Here is a 22,051-nt window from a genome sequence, read left to right on the forward strand (position 1 = left end):
ATGATCTTTAGAAAATGTTACTGTTGGGGCCTGCGTTGTGACACAATGGGTAAGCTGCCACCTGTGATGCCGATGGCATCCCATATGGGTGCCGCCTTGAGTCCTGGCTGCTCTACTTCCCAGTCAGCTCCCTGCAAATGCACCTAGGAAAGCAGTGGAAGATGGCTCAGGTCCTCTGGCCCCTGCCACCCATGAGGGAGACCTGGATGTAGTTCTAGGCTCTTGGCTTTCGCCTGGCCCAGTCCTGGCTGTTGCAGCCGTTTGGGAAGTAAACCACAGATCAAAGGTTCCTCCCTCTTTCTTCATCTGCCTTTCAGATTGTGGGGAGCAACTCGGACTAGACTGTTACTGGAATTAAGACTTATTCTATGCATCTGCTCTCCCACAATATGGCGCTGAGAAGGGAGTAACAGCTTCTACACAGCTGCCTCCAGTTCAACCAATAGACTGTGGGACCTGCTCCTGATTGGAGGAGAGCAGCGTACTCAGCATGTGGGTAGCAGAGTTGGGATTGGTGGAAGAGGACTATAAAGGAGGAGAGAGAGAACATGCACCAGGGAACATCTATCTGAAGGAACACCTGTGCAGCCCCCGAGAGAGCCGGCCGGCGGTGTGCCGCTCCCCCGCGGAAGTGGGGAAAGTGGCAGGGGGAACCGCCCTTCCACGGAGGTGGAAGGGACAGTAGCCAACCCGGGAAGAACCAGCAGCAAACCCGGGGAGGGCCGAGCAGACAAAAGAACAGCGCAGGGTCCTGTGTCGTTCCTCCACGAAGACGGGGAGCGACACAGATAAATAATTAAACCTTTAAAAAATTATATATAACATATACACTCAATGACACCATACATTCTGAATAGTCTATACACTGTTATGACCAAAGAAGAGAGTGAAAATTTCTAACTTTCTCATGAGAAAAATAAGGTAAGTGAAAATGTTTATTCTTGGGGCTGGTGCTGTGGCACAGTGGGTTAACACCCTGGCCTGAAGCTCGGGCATCCCATATGGGCGCTGGTTCGAGACCCAGCTGCTCCACTCTGATCCAGCTCACTGCTATGGCCTGGGAAAGCAGTAGAAGATGGCCCAAGTCCTTGGGCCCCTGCACTCACGTGGGAGACCCGGAGGAAGTTCCTAGCTCCTGGCTTTGGATCGGCGCAGCTCTGGCCATTGTGGCCATTTGGGGAGTGAACCAGCGGATGGAAGACCTCTCTGTCTCTGTCTCTCTCCCTGTCCCTCTCTCTCTCTCTGCCTCTCTTATCTGTGTAACTCTGACTTTCAAATAAAGAAATAAATCTTTTAAAAAAAATGTTTATTCTTGTTGACTTGCGCCTGAAAAAATACATTGTTTACAACATGTTCAGAGACAACATAGAACCACAAATTAAATACTGAATTCGTAAATTCATTACTGAAGATGAAACACTACAGACAACTCCTTACTTATAGGCAATGGGATAGTCAAGGTATCCGAAATGCACTGTATGTGAAGGGACTTCAAAAAGCTCATGGAGAAAGTGGAATTCATAGGCTTATTTTAGTGCAAAATAATTTTGAATTCCATGCATGGGTTTTAAAACACTACACATTTTCCATGGACTGTGAAGATCTCCCCTTGAGGTCTAGCCTTGAGTCTCTGCTGGAGTCCTTGGCCCTGGAGGGTCTTCCAACTTTCTGTCTTCCAACTTTATACATTGCCACCTGACGTCAAAAGTGAATTACACAAGCAAAGGTGGCCATCCTGAGTGTACTGTTTTAAACGAATTTGCTTATGAGAGCATGTGTATCTCTCTAATACCCCCGAGGCTTCGGATGAGACAAAAAGGTGACAATTGTAGCCCTCTGTCCCCACGAGGTAAATCCGTCCTTAGATGCCTTAACGTTGAGGAATATAAAGGGGCCACAGTGCGGCTCGGCGGCCGCCGCCGCCCCGCGAGCTCCTTGCTACCCTTGGCTCTGCCTGCATTCCACGCTCGCGCAGCCGCCTCCATTTTGAAGCCCCGTATTGCTTGGAGAACAATGCAAATGCCACATTCTGCCTCCGCAGCTTATTCTTAGTCTCCTAAATATATACATAAAAATAACATCGACGTTTAAACGCTCCCACCCCACGCAACCAGCGGCTGCTCCCGCCGCAGCGCCCGCCTCCGGGACGCGCATGCGCAGCCCCCACTGGGCGGAGCCCCGGAGTCCGGGGGGGCGTGTCCCGGGCGTGGCCTCCAGACCCCGCCCCGCGGAGCCTCGGCGTCCCTGGACGCGGGAGCCATGGCCGCCGTGGCGGGGGCCCAGGGAAGGCTGCGGCGGGCCGCGCGGGTGCTCGCGCACGTGTGCGGACTGACCCTGGCCATGAAAAGGTAACGCCGCCCGGGCCGCCCGCCCCGCGGCGGACCCCGCCCTTTTCCAGTCGGGTGTGTGGAGTCCTGTGTGCCGACCGGCCCTCAGACCAGCGCGCGGACGCGAGAAGTCTGGAAGTTTCCTTGGCCGCCTCTGGGCGGCGCGGGAGAGTTGGCCCGAGCTGGGCGGCGACAGGGGACGCTGTGGCCCCGGCGGTGAATCCGGGCTGGCTTTTCCTGTCAGAAGCGGGCGAATAGTCTCCCTGTGGAGGGTAGAGGGAGCGTCCCCCCCCCCCTTTCAAGAGAAACCCACGCAAGGCGACCTTTGGTTGAAGGTGACCTTGGAGACATCTGGGCGGTCCCGGCCGCTGGGGTCGTCAGGTTGGGCCAGAAATCTCCGTCCGGGGCGTCCAGCTGCGAAGGGCACCTGCGTAGCCCTTGGTCAGGGCGGTGCCAGGTGTGGGCGTCTCTGAGGGGGTGACAGCAGCAGCAGCAGTGCACTTTGTAGTCTTTATTGAGCACTTACTGTGTGCCGGGTGTGATTGTAAGGGCATTACTCGAGTCAGTATAAAGTACTCGGAAAGCCTTCCTGCGTTAAACTGAGAAGCAGGTGAAGTACCTGCTCTCATGAACTCCATTAAAAAAAAAAAAAGATTTATTTATTTGAAAGGCAGAGTTACAAGAGGGAGGGAGGGGCAGGGAGAGGTCTTCCATCCACTTGTTCCCTCCCCTGATGGCCATGAGGAAGCCAGAATCTTCTGGGGCCCCCATGTGGGTGGCAGGGGTCAAGGACTTGGACCATCCTCCCCTGCTTTCCCAGGCACGTTAGCAGGGAGCTGGATCAGAAATGGAGTAGCCGGGATTCGAACTGGCCATATAGGATGCCCGCACTGTAGGCAGCTTAAGCCACTACACTGCAGCACCAGCCCTTCAAGAGTTCCATTTTACAGATGCGAACACTGAACCGCAGAGTTCACTGACTTTTCTTGGATTATGTGACTGGCAACTGGTGGTTCTGAAGTCTCTCTTCGCAGTCAGCCTGCCACGAGGGCTTTACCAGCTGCCAACAGCTCACAGCTCCACCTTCTCTCAGGACTTGTCCTTGCTGGTGGGAACCGAGCCAAGAAATGCCTGGGAGGTTACACCTGGGATCCTCAGGGTTTGGTTCATAGCCAAAGATGGCTGCCCAGGGGATGCGTGGAGCCGACTTTCTCCACGTAGTGTGTCATTCACGCCCTCCCAGCTCCCTGTGGGATGAAGCCAGGGCTGGACCCATGTCTTGTCTTCCTCCCCTTCCTGGTCCTGCTGACTCCATCTCCTTTAAATCCTCTTGTCAGGTTCTGCTTCTGTGAAACCCCACCCAAGAACCCGCTGAATTATCCCGGGGTCCTGACGTTTTCCGAGTGTATTCTCTGTCCACTGGAGCTTCGTCTTTCTATGGAAAGACAGCCCACTGGTTTCAGCCGTGTATCAGATGACATCCTCTTTTGATGAGTACAATGAAATACAGTTTAATGTGCATAAAGGAAAGGATCGAATGACTTTTTTTAAAATTTATTTTTTATTTTTTGACAGGCAGAATGGACAGTGAGAGAGAGACAGAGAGAAAGGTCTTCCTTTGCCGTTGGTTCACCCTCCAATGGCCGCCGTGGCTGGTGTGCTGTGGCTGGTGCACCGCGCTGATCCGAAGGCAGGAGCCAGGTGCTTCTCCTGGTCTCCCATGGGGTGCAGGGCCCAAGCACTTGGGCCATCCTCCACTGCACTCCCTGGCCACAGCAGAGAGCTGGCCTGGAAGAGGGGCAACCGGGACAGAATCTGGCGCCCCAACCGGGACTAGAACCTGGTGTGCCGGCACCACAAGGCGGAGAATTAGCCTAGTGAGCCGCGGCGCCGGCCCGAATGACTTTCTTGACATGTGTCTGACCCAGAAAACTCTTCCTACCAGGGATGCATGTAGCTAGAGTCAGTGACAGGTTATTTGATTATTGACCTCTTGCTTGATGAATTTGATTTTGAGGAGACATGTTAATACTGATTTTTAACAACCTTATGAAGTTATAAGTATAATTGACACACTTAAAGTACATGGTTTGATAAACACACGTACATGCCCACACCTATAATCTGTCACCACAGTCAAAATAATGAAAAGATTCATCATTCCTAGAAGTTCTTTGTGCCCCATTGCAACACGGCCCATCCTAGCCCCAGGCAGCCATTGCTCTTTTTGTTACAGAAACGGTAGTCAAGAAAGACCTTGGAGACCTAGAGGGTCAGTTGCCAAGTAGTTCCGGGTGCTCAAGCAAAATGGGGCAGACAGGGATTTCTGTGGGGTAGAACCAGGAGGGAAGTCAGAGCAACTGGGTTTCAGCTGCTGCCATGTTTACTGCCAAAGGGGAGGGATGCAGGAACTCTGTGATGACAGCCCTGCATCCGAGGCACGGACTCCGAAAGGTGTGGCGTCCAAGGAAACGTGGGAACTGGGGCATTCTGGGGTTTTGCTATAAGTTAAGAATGGTTTGAGGGAATGATGCCATCTTTGAACTGCACAACGTAAATGAATACATTGGGGCAGGCATTTGGTCCAGCAGTTAAGACACACACCGGGACGCCCGCATCCCACATCAGAGTGCCTGTTTTCAAATCCTGGCTCCATTCAGTCCCAGCTTCTTACTAACGTGCACCCTGGGAAGCACAGTGATGGTGCAGGTGGTGGGTCTCTGCCACCCATAGGAGACCTGGATTGAGTTCCCAGCTCCTGGCTTCTGTCTGGTGTATTCTGTCTATTTTGCACATTTGGGGCATGAACCAGTGGATGGTTGTTCTCTCTGAGTCAATCATTCTCTCCCTCCCTGTTCTCTCTGAAATGAAAATAAGTAAAACATACAAACAAAACCACTACCAAAATCCAGAACTCCAGGATTGCCATGAAAAGGTACTCTCCTGGTGGACAAGGACAGCTAATTTCTGCCCTTCAAGTTCATCGCCCTCTTGGTTCTCTTGTTGGTATGCAAAACACACTTTCCCATTTTAACACTGGCTCAAGTTTGGTACCTTATATCCCTGTTCAGACATAGTTAAAATGTCTGAGGCCCTGCTGAGGGTTCTGGCAAAAGCAAAAAAGAGGTAACACAGAACCACATATCTAGCTAATCTGGCATTTAAAACTTAGTGTTCTCATCTTTGGTTTGTGGTTCTCCTCAGCTTCTGCCCTGTCTCCCATGCCTGAAGGTCTCTTTCTCCAACTCCCAAAGGCAGGCCAAGCCCAGTTCGTACTATTTCCCTAGCTCCTTTTTACTCTCATTCTGTCACTTCTTTCTACAGGATTTTTAGGGTACAGCATTCAGTCTGATGGCTAGCTTTATAATCTAGCCCTTAGTTTCAGTGGTTTAGACCATTGCTGTCTAATACAAATATAATGCATTATAAATGTGAGCCACACACAGAATTTTTTTTTTTTTTGACAGGCAGGGTTAGACAGTGAGAGAGACAGACAGAAAGGTCTTCCTTTTCCATTGGTTCACCCCCCAAGTGGCTGCTATGGCCAGCGTGTTGCAGCCGGCGCACCACGCTGATCTAAAGCCAGGAGCCAGGTGCTTCTCCTGGTCTCCCATGCAGGTGCAGGGCCCAAGCACCTGGGCCATCCTCCACTGCCTTCCCAGGCCACAGCAGAGAGCTGGACTGGAAGAGGAGCAACCGGGACAGAATCCAGCGCCCCAACCAGGACTAGAACCCGGGGTGCTGGCGCCGCAGGCGGAGGATTAGCCTAGTGAGCTGTGACGCTGGCCCCACACACATAATTTTAGATTTTCTAGTAACCACATTAAAAAAGAGGAGGGAGAAATAGGTGAAATTATTTTAATAATACATTTTTAAAGATTTATTTATTTTACTTGAAAGTCACAGTTACAGAGAGAAAGGACAGGCAGAGAAGAGAAGGAGAGGTCTTCCATCTGCTGGTTCACTCCCCAGATAGCCGCAATGGCCAGAACTGTGCCGATCAGGAGCCAGGAGCCTTCTCCGGGTCTCCCATTTGGATGCAGGGGCCCAAGGACTGCTGCTTTCCAGGCCATAGCAGAGAGCTGGGTCAGAAGTGGAGCAGCCAGGTCTCGAACCAGCGCCCATATGGGATGCTGGCACCAGCTCTACCCGCTACGCCACAGCACTAGCCCCTTAATAATACATTTTCAATCTGGTATCTCAAAAATATGACCACTTCAGGTTACCTGTATGAAAATCACTAGTGAGATATTTTGCATTCTTTATTCATAGTGAGTCTTCAAAGTCCAGTCTTAGTTGATATTAAAAGCATATCTCAGTTTGTACTGGCCACTTTCCTGTATTGGACAGTGCAAGTCTAGATACAGCATCATGGCCTGGATCCAAAGTTAACTAAGGGTTCTGGTAGGGAAGAAAGGAAGAGCATGAGTCTTATCTTGGACATACTGAGTTTGGAGTACTGGATAAGAATTCTTGTGAGCCCAAAAAATAGGCCAGTAGGAATGCGGCTCTTGAGCAGCAAGAGAGTATCTTCCAACTGCCCTTGTCAGAACAACATGTGGCACCTGCTGTGGTTTGGCTCTAGTTTGTCTCCAAAAGGTTCTTTCCTGTGCTGGAAGCTTGGTCCCCAATGTGGTGCGGTGTGAGGTGGTGGAACCTTTAAGAGGCGGGGCTGTAGTGAGGTCATGAAGTCAAGAGAGCCCCACCTCAGGAGGGTGTTAGTGTTGTCTCCCAGGAAAGGGTCAGGGCTCCTGGGACTGGATCCTCTAGGACCTCCCCCAGATCCTCCTTCTTGTATACGTCGTCGCCTGCTTCTCTGCCTCGCTCCCACGGCTGTGATACCATGAGGCCCTCACTACAGTCAGGCTGATGCTAGCAGCATATGCTTGAACCTATTCAAGCTAAAGAAACCTGTTTGCTTTATAATGTCCTCAGCTTCAGGTATTTCTGTTACAGCAGCAGAAAGTGGACTAAGATGACTACCTGGACAATAAATTGCCAATTTTACCTTGGTTTTCAAATTCATTCTGTAGACTTTTCCCCCAGAATCGAAATTCTGTGTTAATCTATGTATGTTCTATTCTAGCAGATTTAATCTCCATGTTAGCTTGTTTTTTTGCATAATTTCTCCATCAGGGATGTTTTTCTCTATGTTTTTTCATTTATATCATCTTCTTCAGGTACATTGAAAAGAGTCGAGCAGCAGAGTGGGCACGATTTTACCTGAGTATGAAGACTTGTTCCACTAATGAATTATTGTATAGCAGCAGCAGCTTTTCTAAATATAACTTGGTTAGTATTTTTTATTTGTATTCTAATAATAGCTAATTTTAAGAGTAACAAGCATTTAAAAAATTAATCCAATTATACTTAGATACCACTTTTTTTTTTAACTTTTAATTTAATGAATATAAATTTCCAAAGTACAGCTTATGAATTACAATGGCTTCCCCCCCATAACGTCCCCCCCACCTGCAGCCCTCCTCTTTCCCACTCCCTCTCCCCTTCCATTCATATCAAGATTCATTTGCGGCCGGCGCCGTGGCTCACTAGGCTAATCCTCCACCTTGCGGCGCCGGCACACCAGGTTCTAGTCCTGGTCGGGGCACCGGATTCTGTCCTGGTTGCCCCTCTTCCAGGCCAGCTCTCTGCTGTGGCCTGGGAGTGCCGTGGAGGATGGCCCAGGTGCTTGGGCCCTGCACCCCATGGGAGACCAGGAGAAGCACCTGGCTCCTGCCATCGGATCAGCGCGGTGCGCCGGCCGCAGCGCACCAGCCATGGCGGCCATTGGAGGGTGAACCAACGGCAAAAGGAAGGCCTTTCTGTCTCTCTCTCTCACTGTCTATAACTCTGCCTGTCAAAAAAAAAAAAAAAAAAAAAAAAGATTCATTTTCAATTCTCTTTATATACAGAAGATCAGTTTAGTATATATTAAGTAAAGATTTCAACAGTTTGCACCCACATAGCAACACAAAGTGAAAAATACTGTTTGAGTACTAGTTATAGCATTAAATCACAATGTACAGCACATTAAGGACAGAGATCCTACATGAGGCGTAAGTGCACAGTGACTCCTGTTGTTGACTTAACAAATTGACACTCTTGTTTATGGCATCAGTAATCACCCTAGGCTCTTGTCATGAGTTGCCATAGCTATGGAAGCCTTTTGAGTTCACCGACTCTTATCATATTTAGACAAGGTCATAGTCAAAGTGGAAGTTCTCTCCTCCCTTCAGAGAAAGGTACCTCCTTCTTTGATGACCTTAGATACCACTTTTGAACAAAGTTTTAAATGTGTTTCATGGATATAGGGAAATAGACATTTTTATATGTTAATCATGGGAATGTAATTCCCTACCAGGATTTGGAAAACAACTTGACATTGTGCGTTAAAGCTCAATATGTGCAAACTTTTACTTGTTTTTCATTTCTTTGAAAGGCAGATTGACAGAGAAAGAGGGAGAGACAGATCTCTATCTTCCATCTGCTGGTTCATTCCTCTAAAAGTTGCAACAGCCTGGGCTAGGCCAGGCTGAAGCCACGAGCCAGGAATTCTATCTGGGTCTCCCTTATGGGTGGCAGGAGCCCAAGTAATTGGGCCATTTTCTTTTTAAATTTATTTTTATTTATTTGAAAGGCAGAGTTACAGAGAGAGGAGAGAGAAAGAGACGGGGCGCGGGGGAGAGATCTTGTGTTTGTTGGTTCACTCCCCACATGGTCATAATGGCTAGGGCTGGGCCAGGTCTTCTTCCAGGTCTCCCAGTTTTGTAAGTGGATGGCAGGGGTCCAAGCACTCAGGCCATCTTCCGCTGCTTTCCCAGGTGCATTAAAAGGGAGCTGGATCAGAAGTGGAGCATCTGGGTTTCGAATTGGTGCCCTTATGGGATGTCAGCGTTGCAGTCAGAGGCTTAAACTGCTCCACTACAACGTAGACCCATTTGGGCCATTGTCTGTTGCCTTTTTAGGCACATTAGCAGGGAACTGGATTGGAAGTGGAGCAGCTTGACTTGAACCACCACTGTATGTATGATGCAGGTATTGCACACACAGGTTTAACCTCCTGTACTACCAAATGCTGTCCTCTTTGTGTATGATTTTTTTTAAAAGAAAATGATTTACATTTCAACAACTATTTACTGGACACCTATCTTTGCTGGGTACTGCAAGGTGTGTCAATTAACCAAATATAAATAATCCCTGCTATGGTTTGAATATTTGTCACCCTGAACTCACATAAGCACTTAGTCCCTGAAGCTTTGTGTTAATGGTACTAAGAGGCTGGTGCTGCGGCTCACTAGGCTAATCCTCCACCTGCGGCACCAGTACTCTGGGTTCTAGTCCTGGTTGGGGCACCGGATTCTGTCCCGGTTGTTCCTCTTCCAGGCCAGCTCTCTGCTGTGGCCCGGCAAGGCAGTGGAGGATGGCCCAAGTCCTTGGGCCCTGCACCCACATGGGAGACCAGGAGGAAGCACCTGGCTCCTGGCTTTGGATCGGTGCAGCACCTGCCGTAACGGCCATTTGAGGGATGAACCAACGGAAGGAAGACCTTTCTCACTGTCTCTCTCTCACTAAGTCTGCCTGTCCAAAAAAAAAAAAAAAGGTACTAAGAGAATGGACACCTAATTCAGTTATCTGTTTGGAGATGGGATCTTTGAGAAGTGATGAGATTGGATTAGGTCATTAGGGTGGGGCTACTATGACTGAATTCTGGTAGCTTTATAAGGAGAGAGAGAGAGACCGATTCTGCATATAGACTCCCACCGTGGTGAGAGGCAATCAAGGAGGGTCCTTGCCAAAGCCTCTGCCGTACTGTTTGAGCTTTGAACCTCCAGCAGTGTGGGACAATAAAGACCTTTTTGCTTTTGGGGGAAAAGAAAGTAGCCTATCTCAGGTATTTCATTATAGTAACTAATGCTGACCAATACAGGACCTGTCCTTATATAGCTTACAGATTAGAAAAGAAGACAGTTAACCAATCACTGAGTGGCTTTGTAGTAGCATAAACTGTACTTGCAGCACAGAAGAAGGATTTGGGATCCAGATTTGGGGAGGCAGTGAAGGCTTCTTGGAGGAAGTGATATTTAAACTGTGTGACTGTGTTAAAGGTATTAATGTGTGTCATGAAGTATGATGGAGTAATTAAAAATGATGATGTCAGGGCTAGCACTGTGGTGTAGCAGGTAAAGCCACCGCCCGCAGTGCCGGCATCCCATAAGGGGGCCGGTTTGAGTCCGGGCTGCTCCACTTCCAATCCAGCTCTCTGCTATAGCCTGGGAAAGCAGTAGAAGATGGCCCAGGTCCTTGGGCCCCTGTACCCGCGTGGGAGACCTGGAAGAAATTCCTAGCTCCTGACTTCGGATCGGCACAGCTCCGGCCGTTGCGGCCATCTGGGGAGTGAACCAGTGGATGGAACACTCTCTTTCTCTCTCTCTCTCTCTCTCTCTCTCTCAACCAGTGGATGGAACACTCTCTCTCTCTCTCTCTCTCTCTCTCTCTCTCTCTGCCTCTGCCTCTGCCTCTGCCTCTGCCTCTCTGTAATGTAACTCTGCCTTTCAAATACATAAATAAATCTTAAAAAACAATGATGTCTATATGGGAAAAAGTCAATTGAAGAAAAATTCAGGCTACAAAAAAGAATAGTATAATTTTATATTTATAAAATTATGTTTCTTTGTGTATACACATGTGTATATATGTGTATGCATATGAATATAAGTTCATACACACCAATTGTGTATGTACATCTTGTATATATACACTTAAAATGTAAATGTACTAGGAGACTTTTGAAAGTGCCTGGAAAATTGAATTGAAAGATAAAAATCTGCAGTGTTAAACTTTGTTTCTCAACATAAGCGCCAACAAATTGAAGACACTTTTGTAAGTGATGATACCAGCTGTTTAGTCTGCCCCTAAAGAACTGAGGGTTGTGGGGATTTTACCGTGTCAATGCATCAGCTTTTATATTATCAGCTGAAGGAAAATGAGTACCCTCTGAAGATTAGATCAGGAAACAAAAGGAAGTGAGGCAGGATCAGAACTGGTGGATGCCTAGTAATTTCTCACTGGAGAGCTCTCAACACCTCCCTTTGTTTTGGAGAGGAGAGGGGTGGGAGGGAGAAAAAGAGATAATATCCCCTTCTGCTAGCTCACTCTAGCTGCCCACAGTGGCTGGGGCCAGCCCAGGCTGAAGCCAAGAGCCAGAAACTCAATGTAGGTCTTCCACATGGGTGGCAGGAACCCAGCTGCTTTAACCAGCACTTGCACACGTACGGGATGTGGACACTTTCACCAACATCTTAACTGCTAGGCAAATGCTCCAGATTTCCCTTGTTTGATGAGAGCAACGAATTGAAGTGTTGTGGTGGCGGAGAAGGACTTGCTGGTGAAGCTTTCCTAGGCATTTTGCTGCTAAAGCTCCTGCTAACAGGGAGCTGGATCAGAAGTGGAGCATCAAGACCCAAACGGGCGGAATGCTGGCATTGCAGGAGGCAGTGTTACCTGCTGAGCCACAACACCCAGCCTCTTTCTAAAATTTTAGGAGTAGTTTTTGTGGGGGCAAGTAAGATGCGTTCAATGTAAATATACTTTGTTTTATAGAGCCAAGATTTTGAAAAGCTGAAAACATTGTTGTCTCTTCAGCCTAAGCAAAGAAGCCAAGAAAATCTCAGAGAGGTAAAAAAAAAAAAAATTAAAGATTTCTTTTCTGATTTGTGCTTACACCAATGTTGTCCAATTGTGCTTTTTTCAATCATTTTAAGCAAATACAGGTTAACATTATAAAACATGCCACTTTTTTTCTTATGTTTCCTGCTTCCTTAATCCTTGCCTTAATTTTAGGTTTTTTGAAACAAAGTGGGATAAAATAAAGCTGGGATTTTGTATCTTTATATTTTGTTTTGATCTAGTGAAACAATTCTTTTCTTTCATATGTTTCATACACTTGAAAGGAACGGCCGAGAGCCAAGAGCGCCATAAGAATGGCCTTAATAAAACAGTCCTGGGAAATGGGGAGTAAACTAAGTTCACAGAGAAGGCAGATAGCTACTACCCAGAGATAAGGGCTACTACCCAGAGATAAGGGCGACAGAACATCCTGGTATGCACCTAAGCCCCCTCCCCTGTGCTTGTTCAAGCTTAACAAAGAAACCGCGAGGCGCGTAGGGCACGTAGCCACCCCTTTCTGCTCTTCAAGGACCCCCTCCCCTTATCCAAGCTTAGACACGTAGGGCACGTAGCCACCCCTTTCTGCTCTTCAAGGACCCCCTCCCCTTGTCCAAGCTTAGACACGTAGGGCACGTAGCCCCCTGTCTCTCCTCCTCCTCGACGACCTCCTCCCCTTGTAGTTGCCCAATAAACTTATGCCACCCTATAGTATGTTAATTTTGTGGTTTTGCCCTTTAAAAACTGTGTAAAATGATTGTTCGGGGCTCCTCTCTCTTGCTCGCTGCTTGCAGCAGTAGAGGGCCCATTTGCGCAAATGAAATAAAACTGCCTCCTGCCTTTTGCATCGTCTGGTCCGGAGTCTGTGTTTCTGGGGTCGTCACAAAAGGACACCGCTTTTGGGGTCCTACACACTGAATAATGAAATATTAGTCCTTGAGTACCTACTATGTGTTATATTTGTTTGAATTATGTGTTTGAGATAAATAATTGATTTTCAAATATGTCTATTTAAAACTGATTGAGGTTTTTTTTTGTGATTTTTAACTTACTAATCTTTGAATAGACTTCAGTGATATAGAAGCAAATTTTTGTCGATAAGAGATTGGGTGGACCTATTCTGCTTCTTTTAAAATTTTAATATGTTTAGGTAAATTGGATTTATATTTGTTGATTTTTAGTCTCTAAGGGATGCAATATATTTTGTAAACCAGCTATAAAGAGAGGTATTGATTTTTAAACATTTTAAGATAGAGAGTGTTTCAGAGTGTCCTAAAGAATGAAGTGCTGTATTACAAGCAGTCGTTACCTTTCGCGTCAGTCGTTTCTCAAAGTCAGTGTTTCTGGGCTTGCCTTGGTCCACCCGTGCCATTCCAGCCCAGAGCACCCAGCACACTGAGCAGCGTCGACCTGGATGCTCTTGTAGCTGTGAGCTGACATTCCTGTTTCAGTACAGGCAGTCTGGAACTCGCAGTAGATTTACAGCTTGGAAAAGGTCGTATAAGTAAACATGATCTAAATTAAATTTATCCTTCACATAGAATTATTTTAAGCTGAGAATTGTGTCCATAAAAGTGTGAAAATAGACATCTATTTACTCAACTCTTTATGAATCATATGTGTGCTCTGAAGTAACCAGCTTTCTTAAGTATGTCTAAATCAGTCAGGATGGAATTAAGTTACCAAGCTGCTGTAACTTAGAGATGACCTCAGAAGGCCTCCAGGCTAGGAGTGAGTGCTGGGAATGAGGACTCTGGTGCTGGAGTAGGAGGGGAGCTGGGGTGTAGGTGGGAGTGAGGCTTTCAGAGTCAAGAACTGAGAGTAGGGGATTGCTGTACTTTGGATGTGGTCCAAGTGTCTCCCCAAAGAGTGCATGTGTTGGAAGCTTGGGCCCTGAAGGGCTGATATTGAGAGGTGGTGGGTATTCAGGAGATGGGGTCCTGTGGGAAGTAATGAAGTCCCTACGAGCATCGCTCCTGGAGGGTCTTAGTGCTGGTCTTGCAGCTCAAGTTAATTCTTGTGAAATGAGTTGTTATAACAGAGCTTTTTGTCTGGCCCTGTCATCTTTGCCTTCTACACAAGGACAGATCCACTTTCTACCACGATGTGACACAGTTAATGGTGGTCCTTACCAAAGGCTGAACTGATGGGGCCACCTGATATTGGACTTGCAGGCTCCAAAACCGTGGGATAAGCAAACTTCTTTTCTTTATTCATTCCCCAGCCTCAGCCATAGCAACAGAAAACAGATGAATAGTGTCTTACACAGTAGCCTGTCAGTCCCTAATCAGAACTGCCTCATGAACCCTATGGTTGGAAAGGTTTTGCCTGTAAACAAAGGTCATTCATTAGTAGTTACTTTGTCTTCCCACTTCTAAAAATTAAACGTCTATCTTACCATCAATTACCACTTTTGATCAGCAAAATAATCCGTCTTCCATGCTGAGTTGACATGATTCCAGATAAAGCACATAAAATGTGCATGTTCTTCTGGCCAACGTCAAGCAACGACAAGGTGACAGGTTGGAAATCTTTATTCTGTATGCTGGGGAGCAGATGCTTAGCTGACTGGTTAAGATGTCTGGATTGAACATCAGAGTGCCTGGGTTCAATCCCCAGCTCCAGCTCAAGACTGCAGCTCCTCACCAAGGACGACTCTGGGAGGCAGCAGTCATGGCTCAAAAAATTGGGTTCCTGCTGTCCACTTGGGAGACCTGAATTGCATTCCCAGCTCTCAGCTTTGGTCCTGGCCACTGCAGATAGTTTGAGAAGTGAATCTGTAAATTGGAATTTTCTCTCTATTTTTATTTAATGATTTGTTTTAATTATTTATTTATTTGAAAGGTAGGGTTACAGAGAGAGGGAGAGGGAGAGAGAGGGAAGGAGAGGGAGAGAGAGGGAGATCTTAAATTTACTTTATCACTCTCCAAATGACTACAACAACTGGGGCTGGGCCAGGCCAGCGCCAGAAGCTTGGAACTCCGTCCAGGTCTCCCAAGTGGGTGACAGGGCCCAAGCTCTTGGGCCATCTTACATTGCTTTTCCAGGCTCGTTAGGAGGGAGCTGGAGCATCTGGGACTCAAACTGGTGCTCATATGGAATGCTGGTGTTGCAAGCAGCAGCTTAACCTGCTGTACACTATGCCAGCCCCTCTCTGTCACTTAAATAAATTTGAAAAGATAACTTAAAAAAAAAGACACTGACAGGGTTTGGTAGTTTATATGTAATCAGGTAGATAGGAGTAATTTTCATTTCAAGGAATAAAATTACTATAAACCAGAGAATTTCCTGTATATTGTATGTTTCCTAAAGGTGGGTACTTAATGCTACAAGCATTTTGAATAAGGAGAAAGCACAGAGATGAACATGACTACAACCTTTATGCTTTTTCATTTTTCTGTAAAGTGCCAATTTCCACCAGTTTCCACTTGCTTTGTCTCACATACGCTGTTGCCGACATCCAAACCCTCCACCAGTGCCAAATGATGTCTGAGATTCACAGGAAGGAGCAGGGATTGAACTGGAGGCTGATTCACCCTGGTCCACTCCTGGGCCTGCAGTTGGGCATGAAGACAGGGCCACCTCACAAATCAACAATGGGACAGATTCCTAGTCCTTTTCCTGGTAGATTTTAGTTTGGTAAACTTGGACATTCCAAATGTACAAGTGAGTGGTAGTGATTAGTGCAGAATTGTTTTTATTTTTAGCTTCAGTCTCCAATGATTGAGATCCTTCCATTTTTTTAAAGATTTATTTTATTTTTATTTGAAAGGTAGAGTTACAGAGAAGCAAAAACAGAGAGGGAGAAAAGAGAGAGAGAGAGAGAGAGAGAAAGAGAATGTCTTCGATCTGCTGGTTCACTCCCCAGATAGCCTCAATGGCCGGAGCTGGACTGATCTGAAGCCAGGAGCCAGGAGCTTCCTCCACGTCTCCCACGCTGGTGCAGGAGCCCAAGTGCTTAGGCCACCTTCTACTGCTTTCCCAGGCATAGCAGAGAGCTGGATCAGAAGTGGAGCGGCCAGGACCCGAAGCGGTGCCCATATGGGATGCCGACACTGCAGGTGGTGGCATTACCTGCCACACCACAGCACCGACCCCAGGAAAGACCCTTCCATTTTAGTATTACATGTAGCCAACTACTATGTTCAGCTGATGCTCAATTTTTAAAAACTTCTTATGATTTTGGATTTGTAGAAAAGTTGCAAAGATAGTTCGGAGTTCTTGTAGACCTTTAACCCACCATCCTTTAATGTTAACATCTCACGTAGCCATGGTACAAGATAAAAAATAAAAAACTGAGATCTGCTCAACAAATCCTACTGACTGAACTATAGACTACTCAGTGTTTCCACTGATGCCTTTTATCAGGTCTAGAATCCAAGTCAGGAAGCAGCACGGCCTTCGGTTTTCTTGGCTGCTTGGTCTTCAGACCATGACAGTTCTGTCTTTCCTCATCCTTCCTTATCCTGACTCTAGAAGAATGGCGGTTAGATGTTTGTAGGATGTCCTTCAGTTTGGTGTTAATGGCAATTTCTCGTGGTTATATGATTTGACTGGGTGCTGGGTACGTCATATCAGTGTGTGTTATGATGGGCGATGTCGGCCTCTGTCCCTTGACAAAGGTGCTGCCTGCCGTTTTGTCCATTGCAGTTACCAGTGAGTGGCTGAGTCCAATTCACGGGAGTTAAATCCCATCCAGGGGAGGTCAGCCTCACCTCCTGGAGGCAGGGATTAAGGATTTGTAACACATGTGAAAACCACTAAGTAAGTATTTGAGGAGAAACGCACTGAGGCAGTGTGAATACGCCATTTCTCGTTAAAGTGTTACTCAGTAATTTTAGCATCCATCAGTGTCTTGTCTGTAGCAGTTATAACTGTGGTGCTTTAACGGTGATGTTCAGTTTTCCACATTTTTCTCCATGTATTAATTGGAATTCTTTCATTAGGAAGAATTCTGTCTCCCTCTCTCTCTCCCTGTCTCCCTTTCTCCTTCCCATTGTGTATGTACTCATGGGTATTTGCTGACTTATGGATAGTTATTTAGTTCTTTTGGTTATAATTCATTGTTATTATTGGTGATTGTATTACTCATATTATTCCTGCCCTGGCTCTTGGAAGCCCTCAGGTATTTGGTCGTTGTTGGTCTTCAGAGCTAACTCATACTCTGGGACAGCAGAATGCTGCTCCAGGGTCATCTTGTATTTTCATGGTCCAGCCCAAGAGTCAAGTATTTCTTTAAAAAACTTGGCTCCTTCTATCACAGAACAGTATTTAGAAACCAAAATCTGGCCTCTAATATTCCTCCTTGCAACTAAGGATGCCTTGCTTCTAGGTCCTCTCTGCACATGGAGCCAGCAAACGGCCATGTGTCTACCAGCCTACATATCTGTATTTACTTCTGTATGTCCACTTGGATGCATAGTAAAATAACCTGATTCATACAGATATCTCCAACTCAAGTCCATTGCCACAGGGTTTATTATAACATTTACCATTGCTTTTTTGTAATTTATTTCTCCTATAGTTACAAACCTGATTGTCATTACCTACAGTATATTTATTAACTTATTTGTTCAGTCCTGGTATGTATGTAAAGTAGTTTTAGAATTGTCAAGCTGGGGTGAGATGCATGTTTACCAACTAGAGTACCTTGTTCTGTCTTTAACCTTGCATTATCAGAACCCTATTGTACAGAGATATTTAGGACAGGTCCTCCCCCCACACTTCCTTCAGTGTGGTATGTCAGATATTTATTAGTGTAGTTGGATTAATTTGTCATATTCTATATTCCACCTTGATCTCCCATGATACTCACCCCTCCGTAAAAATTTGATTATTGTGAAAGCTGCTCTTTGTGTTGTACAGTTCTGAGTCTTGATAAAATATAGAGGGTCATGTATCTACCATTGTAGTTATATACACAACCACTTCAGTGCCTCTGAAATTCCTTGGCAGTGCTGCCCTCATTTTCTGGCCTGCTAGGTAATTATCTACTACATTGGTAACTAGATTTAGAAAACTTAAAGTTTTAGAATTTCTAAACCCTTTAGTAAAAGTTTCTACATACTGTGAACATGTGTTTTAAAAAGTTTTCTTAAAAATTTTTTGGTAAAATATGTATAATGTAACATGCCATTTAGCCATTTTTAAGTGCATTTTGGTGGGGTTAGTTGCATACACACTACTGTGCAACTATCCTATTTCCAAATCTGTCACCCCATATAGGTACTCTGACATTAAGTAATAACTCCCATCCTCCTCTCCCCCAGGGCAGGTTACCTGCTGGTAACCTGTAATCTGTATTCTCTCTCTGAGCTTGGCTATTCTAGATATTTCATGTAAGAGGGATGTTATAATATTTTTTCCTTTTGTGACTGATTGACTTCACTCAACACAGTGTTTTCAAGGTTCATACATGTGGTGGCATGTCCCATAACTTTTATTCTTTTAAAAAATTACATTTTTTGATAGGCAGGTTGAGGGGATGGAGGGAGGGAGAGATGACTCTCCAAATGTCTACAATAGCCAGGGACTTGCTGGAGCCAGAGACAGGAGCCAGAACTTCAATCCAGGTATCCTATGTGGGTGGCAGATACCCGGATGCTTGAGCCATCACCTGCTGCTCCCCAGGATCTGCATTGAAAGGAGCTGAAATTGGGAGCTGGAGCTGGGGAGCAAATCCAGGGAATCTGGTATGGGATGCAGGCCTGTTAACCAGCACCTTAACTGCCACCAGATGTCCATATCTTTATCGTTTGTGTAGCTCCTGTCATCTTTTGTTTACTGGTTACTATAGGACTTGCATAAAACATCTTATATTCTGGATTTGATGATGTATTTACCTCTACCAGTGAATTTTAGACTTTTATGATAAAGATTTACTAATTTTTTCATCTACTTGAAAGGCAGATCAACAGTAAGAGGGAGATAGAGAGAGAGAATCTCTCATCTTCTGGTTCATTCCACAAATACCTGCAACAGCCAGGCTGGAGTCAGGATCCTAGGTCACCATCTGGCTCTGGGTCCCCAGAGGCAGACACCTCGTCAGGCCAGCCCTAAAGAGAGGCACACCAGTGCTTGGGATTGCGGATGGAGCAGCCCTGCAGTAGCTTGGTGCTGCTCAGGGTGGGCGTAGCACAGTGGTGGCTGAGCCTGAGCAGCGGAGGGACCTACTTGGCACAGAGCAGGACAGGGGTTCTGGTCCAGGGTGGTGCAGAGCGGCAGCAGCACAGACCACAGAGGAGTGAGGGCAGCGTTAGCTCCTTCCCTGGGGGTGGCTCAGCCTGTGGACTCTGGGGGCTCCTTGGCTGGGCTCGGAGCCTGTGAGGACTGATCCCCTGGTTGATCCCCACTGTGGCGATGGGGTGCTGAAGGCAAGGCGTTTCCTTCCCTCTGCCAGGTGGCTGTCCTGGGTCCTGTGCCCCATGGGGGTTCTGCTACTGCTTTGCTATTTTCTGGCTTTTTGTTTTGGTTGAAATGTGGTTGTTTATTCATCATTTTGTATTTTTGTGTTTCTGAAGAATTCCTTACCAACTTCTTCATGGAGGTCGGGGGCCTCATGTCACGGAAGTTCATGAATGCAGGGAGGACCCTCTCCTCACTGTATCTCATGGCTCCTTCCCTTCCACAAAGGAGGTTTTGCTCTACTAGGATTATGCTGCCAAATTCTCCTGAATCCATTTACTAAATGCTTTACTTCCAAGCATCCACATGTGAAAAATGGCTAGTTTTTGGAGAACACATAAAAGTGATTCCTGTTCTGGTTATCAGAGGAATTGAAGGAATCCGAGCTAATAGTGAGTATCATAATCATTCCCCTCCAGCCCTTCTGTAGGCTATCATTTATTTATCTTCTTTCTTTTTTTAAAGATTCAACTCTGCCTAAAGAAGAATAGGTCATTTCGCAGTTTGCCAAATGAAGTACAGCTCCAGCTTTGCCAGACCGCGATCTATCAAGAGTAAGTGACACAAAAATATTCCATTTGGGTCTTGGCAGACCCCCGAGAAAGGCAGTGGCAGATTGTGAATAGATTTTTAAAAACTGCAAAGATAAAATACATGTTATAAATTGAATATTAACCAAAATAAATATGCAGTAGTTTGGAGTTTATGCTTTGAGCTCTGTAATATAATGGTGAGTCTTCAAACTGACCTGAGGGAAGCTAGAACTGAAAACAGGATGAAGAACCCACTCATTTTTTTAGGGTAAGGAAAAAATGCAAAATGTGTTGGATGTAAAGTACCTTGAATTTTATAATAAAGGCCTGCAGTTGACATTGTAATTTGAAGTTGCCCAAAATATTTTGAAAACACTCTAATTTTTTTTAGTTCTTCATAGAATAACCTCTACAATCTCAATGTAGAATGTAAGTGAAGCAAAAACTAAAAATCTGCCTTTCCCAGTCTTATTTCCTAGAAATAATGGTTTAGATTCTGCCAGATAGCCACATCTTCATATTTTGATATGCTATTTAGGAATGTGTAGGGAAAGATAGGACATGGGTGTCAGTTCTGGTACATGTTGGCAAAGATCCCACAACTCTTTGCTCAGATGTGGTCCAGATTTATGTGATAGTTTGTCCAATGTCTTCACTAGAGCTGTTGCTAGAAGTTTAGAAACAAGTTCACTACCCTTTCCAAAGATTTTATAAGCTATTTAATACCTATAGTAAATATAACATATTAAAAATATAAATATAGTATAGTAAAAGTAATCATCCCTTTAAAATTTTTTTATTTATTTGAGGGACAGATTTAGGGGAAGGGAGGAACAGAACTGGAAAGACAAAGAGAGAGCACGTGTGAACGTGTTCCCCCAATCTGGTGGTTCACTCTTCAGTTGCCCTCAATAGCACTCTAATGGGGCTGAAACCAGGAGTTGGGAACTCTATCCAGGTCTCCCATGTGGGTAGCAGGAACCCAACTACTTGAGCTGCCCTGTAAAATCAGAATCAAAATGGAGTGAGTGTGGCTAAAAGCTAATTGCAGATCTCTTGCTTCTGCACATATTAGCTTTGCTTGCTAACGGCTAAGGGTGGATCTTGTGAAACTATGTGGGCCCAAATTCCCAGGAACTAGGTTGATCGAAATGTGTTCTTCACAGTTATCTTACAACCGTATCTTGGATCTGTTATTGGGTTTGTTATTGTTAACTGTTATCTTACAACCATATTCTGGTTTTCCTCTTTATTGTTCACTGCATACCAGGGGTCCGGTTCGAAATTGTGAGCCCTAGTGGACAGAATACTATAAAAAGCTGTGTAACCTGCTGTTGGGGGCTTCACGCTGATAAGGAGTGTTGGTCCCGATTGGTGGATGGTCCCGATCGGTTACGTTGCCTCTCATTTGTCTTTCATTTTCAATAAAACACATGTGTGACTGTCACTAGTTTTTGTAACATTTTGTTTTAGCTGACAAGTGGATGCAACAATCCTGGGGTCCACATTACCAGGAAGCTGGAGTCCGGAGCCTGAGCTGGGTATTGCTTGAACCCAATCACTCTGATATGGACACATGCATTCCTAATTGGCAGCTTGACTGCTAGGCCAAACATCTGCCCTATGTGCTGCTTTTTAAATCAATCAGTAGATTCTATTGTCTGCAACCCAGAGTTGTCTGTGACCCATTATGTATGTGATTCTTCCTTGGGAAAGGTTTAATAGTGTAGTGTTAACATCAACTCTCTCTCTCTCTCTCTCTCTCTCTCTCTCTCTCTCTCTCTTTTTTTAATTCTATAGGGACATCTCACAGGAGATGGGGTTAGCATGCAGGACTTTTTATAAAAGATTTATTTATTTATTTGAAAGAGTTACAGAGAAAGAGAGAGAGAGAGAGAAATGGAAAGACAGAGAGAGATCTTCCATCCACTAGTTCACTCCCCAGAAAGCTGCAATGGTGGGGACTGGGCCAGGCCAAAGCCAGAAGACAAGAGCTTCTTCCAAGTCTCTCATATGGGTTGCAGGAACTCACACACTTGTGCCATTTTCTACTGTTTTTCCCAGACCATTAGCATGGAGATGGGTCAGAAGTGGTCCCAGGTTTTGATTTGGCACCCATATGGG

General features: G+C 45.8%; 1 protein-coding gene across 1 annotated transcript in view; it reads left to right on the top strand.

The window, feature by feature from the left end:
- Nucleotides 1–22,051, top strand: part of LOC103350800 (cyclic nucleotide-binding domain-containing protein 2) — a 115,068-nt gene that overhangs the window by 11,557 nt on the left and 81,460 nt on the right. The window contains exons 2-5 of the mRNA XM_051820266.3: nucleotides 2,115–2,348; nucleotides 7,508–7,619; nucleotides 11,928–12,002; nucleotides 19,860–19,948. Coding sequence (XP_051676226.2) covers nucleotides 2,115–2,348; nucleotides 7,508–7,619; nucleotides 11,928–12,002; nucleotides 19,860–19,948 — 510 coding nt within the window. The remainder of the gene's footprint in view (nucleotides 1–2,114; nucleotides 2,349–7,507; nucleotides 7,620–11,927; nucleotides 12,003–19,859; nucleotides 19,949–22,051) is intronic.

Source organism: Oryctolagus cuniculus, chromosome 8 (assembly GCF_051225735.1).
Source record: "Oryctolagus cuniculus isolate XC-2025 breed Fujian yellow rabbit chromosome 8, ASM5122573v1, whole genome shotgun sequence".
Classification (NCBI taxonomy): domain Eukaryota; kingdom Metazoa; phylum Chordata; class Mammalia; order Lagomorpha; family Leporidae; genus Oryctolagus; species Oryctolagus cuniculus.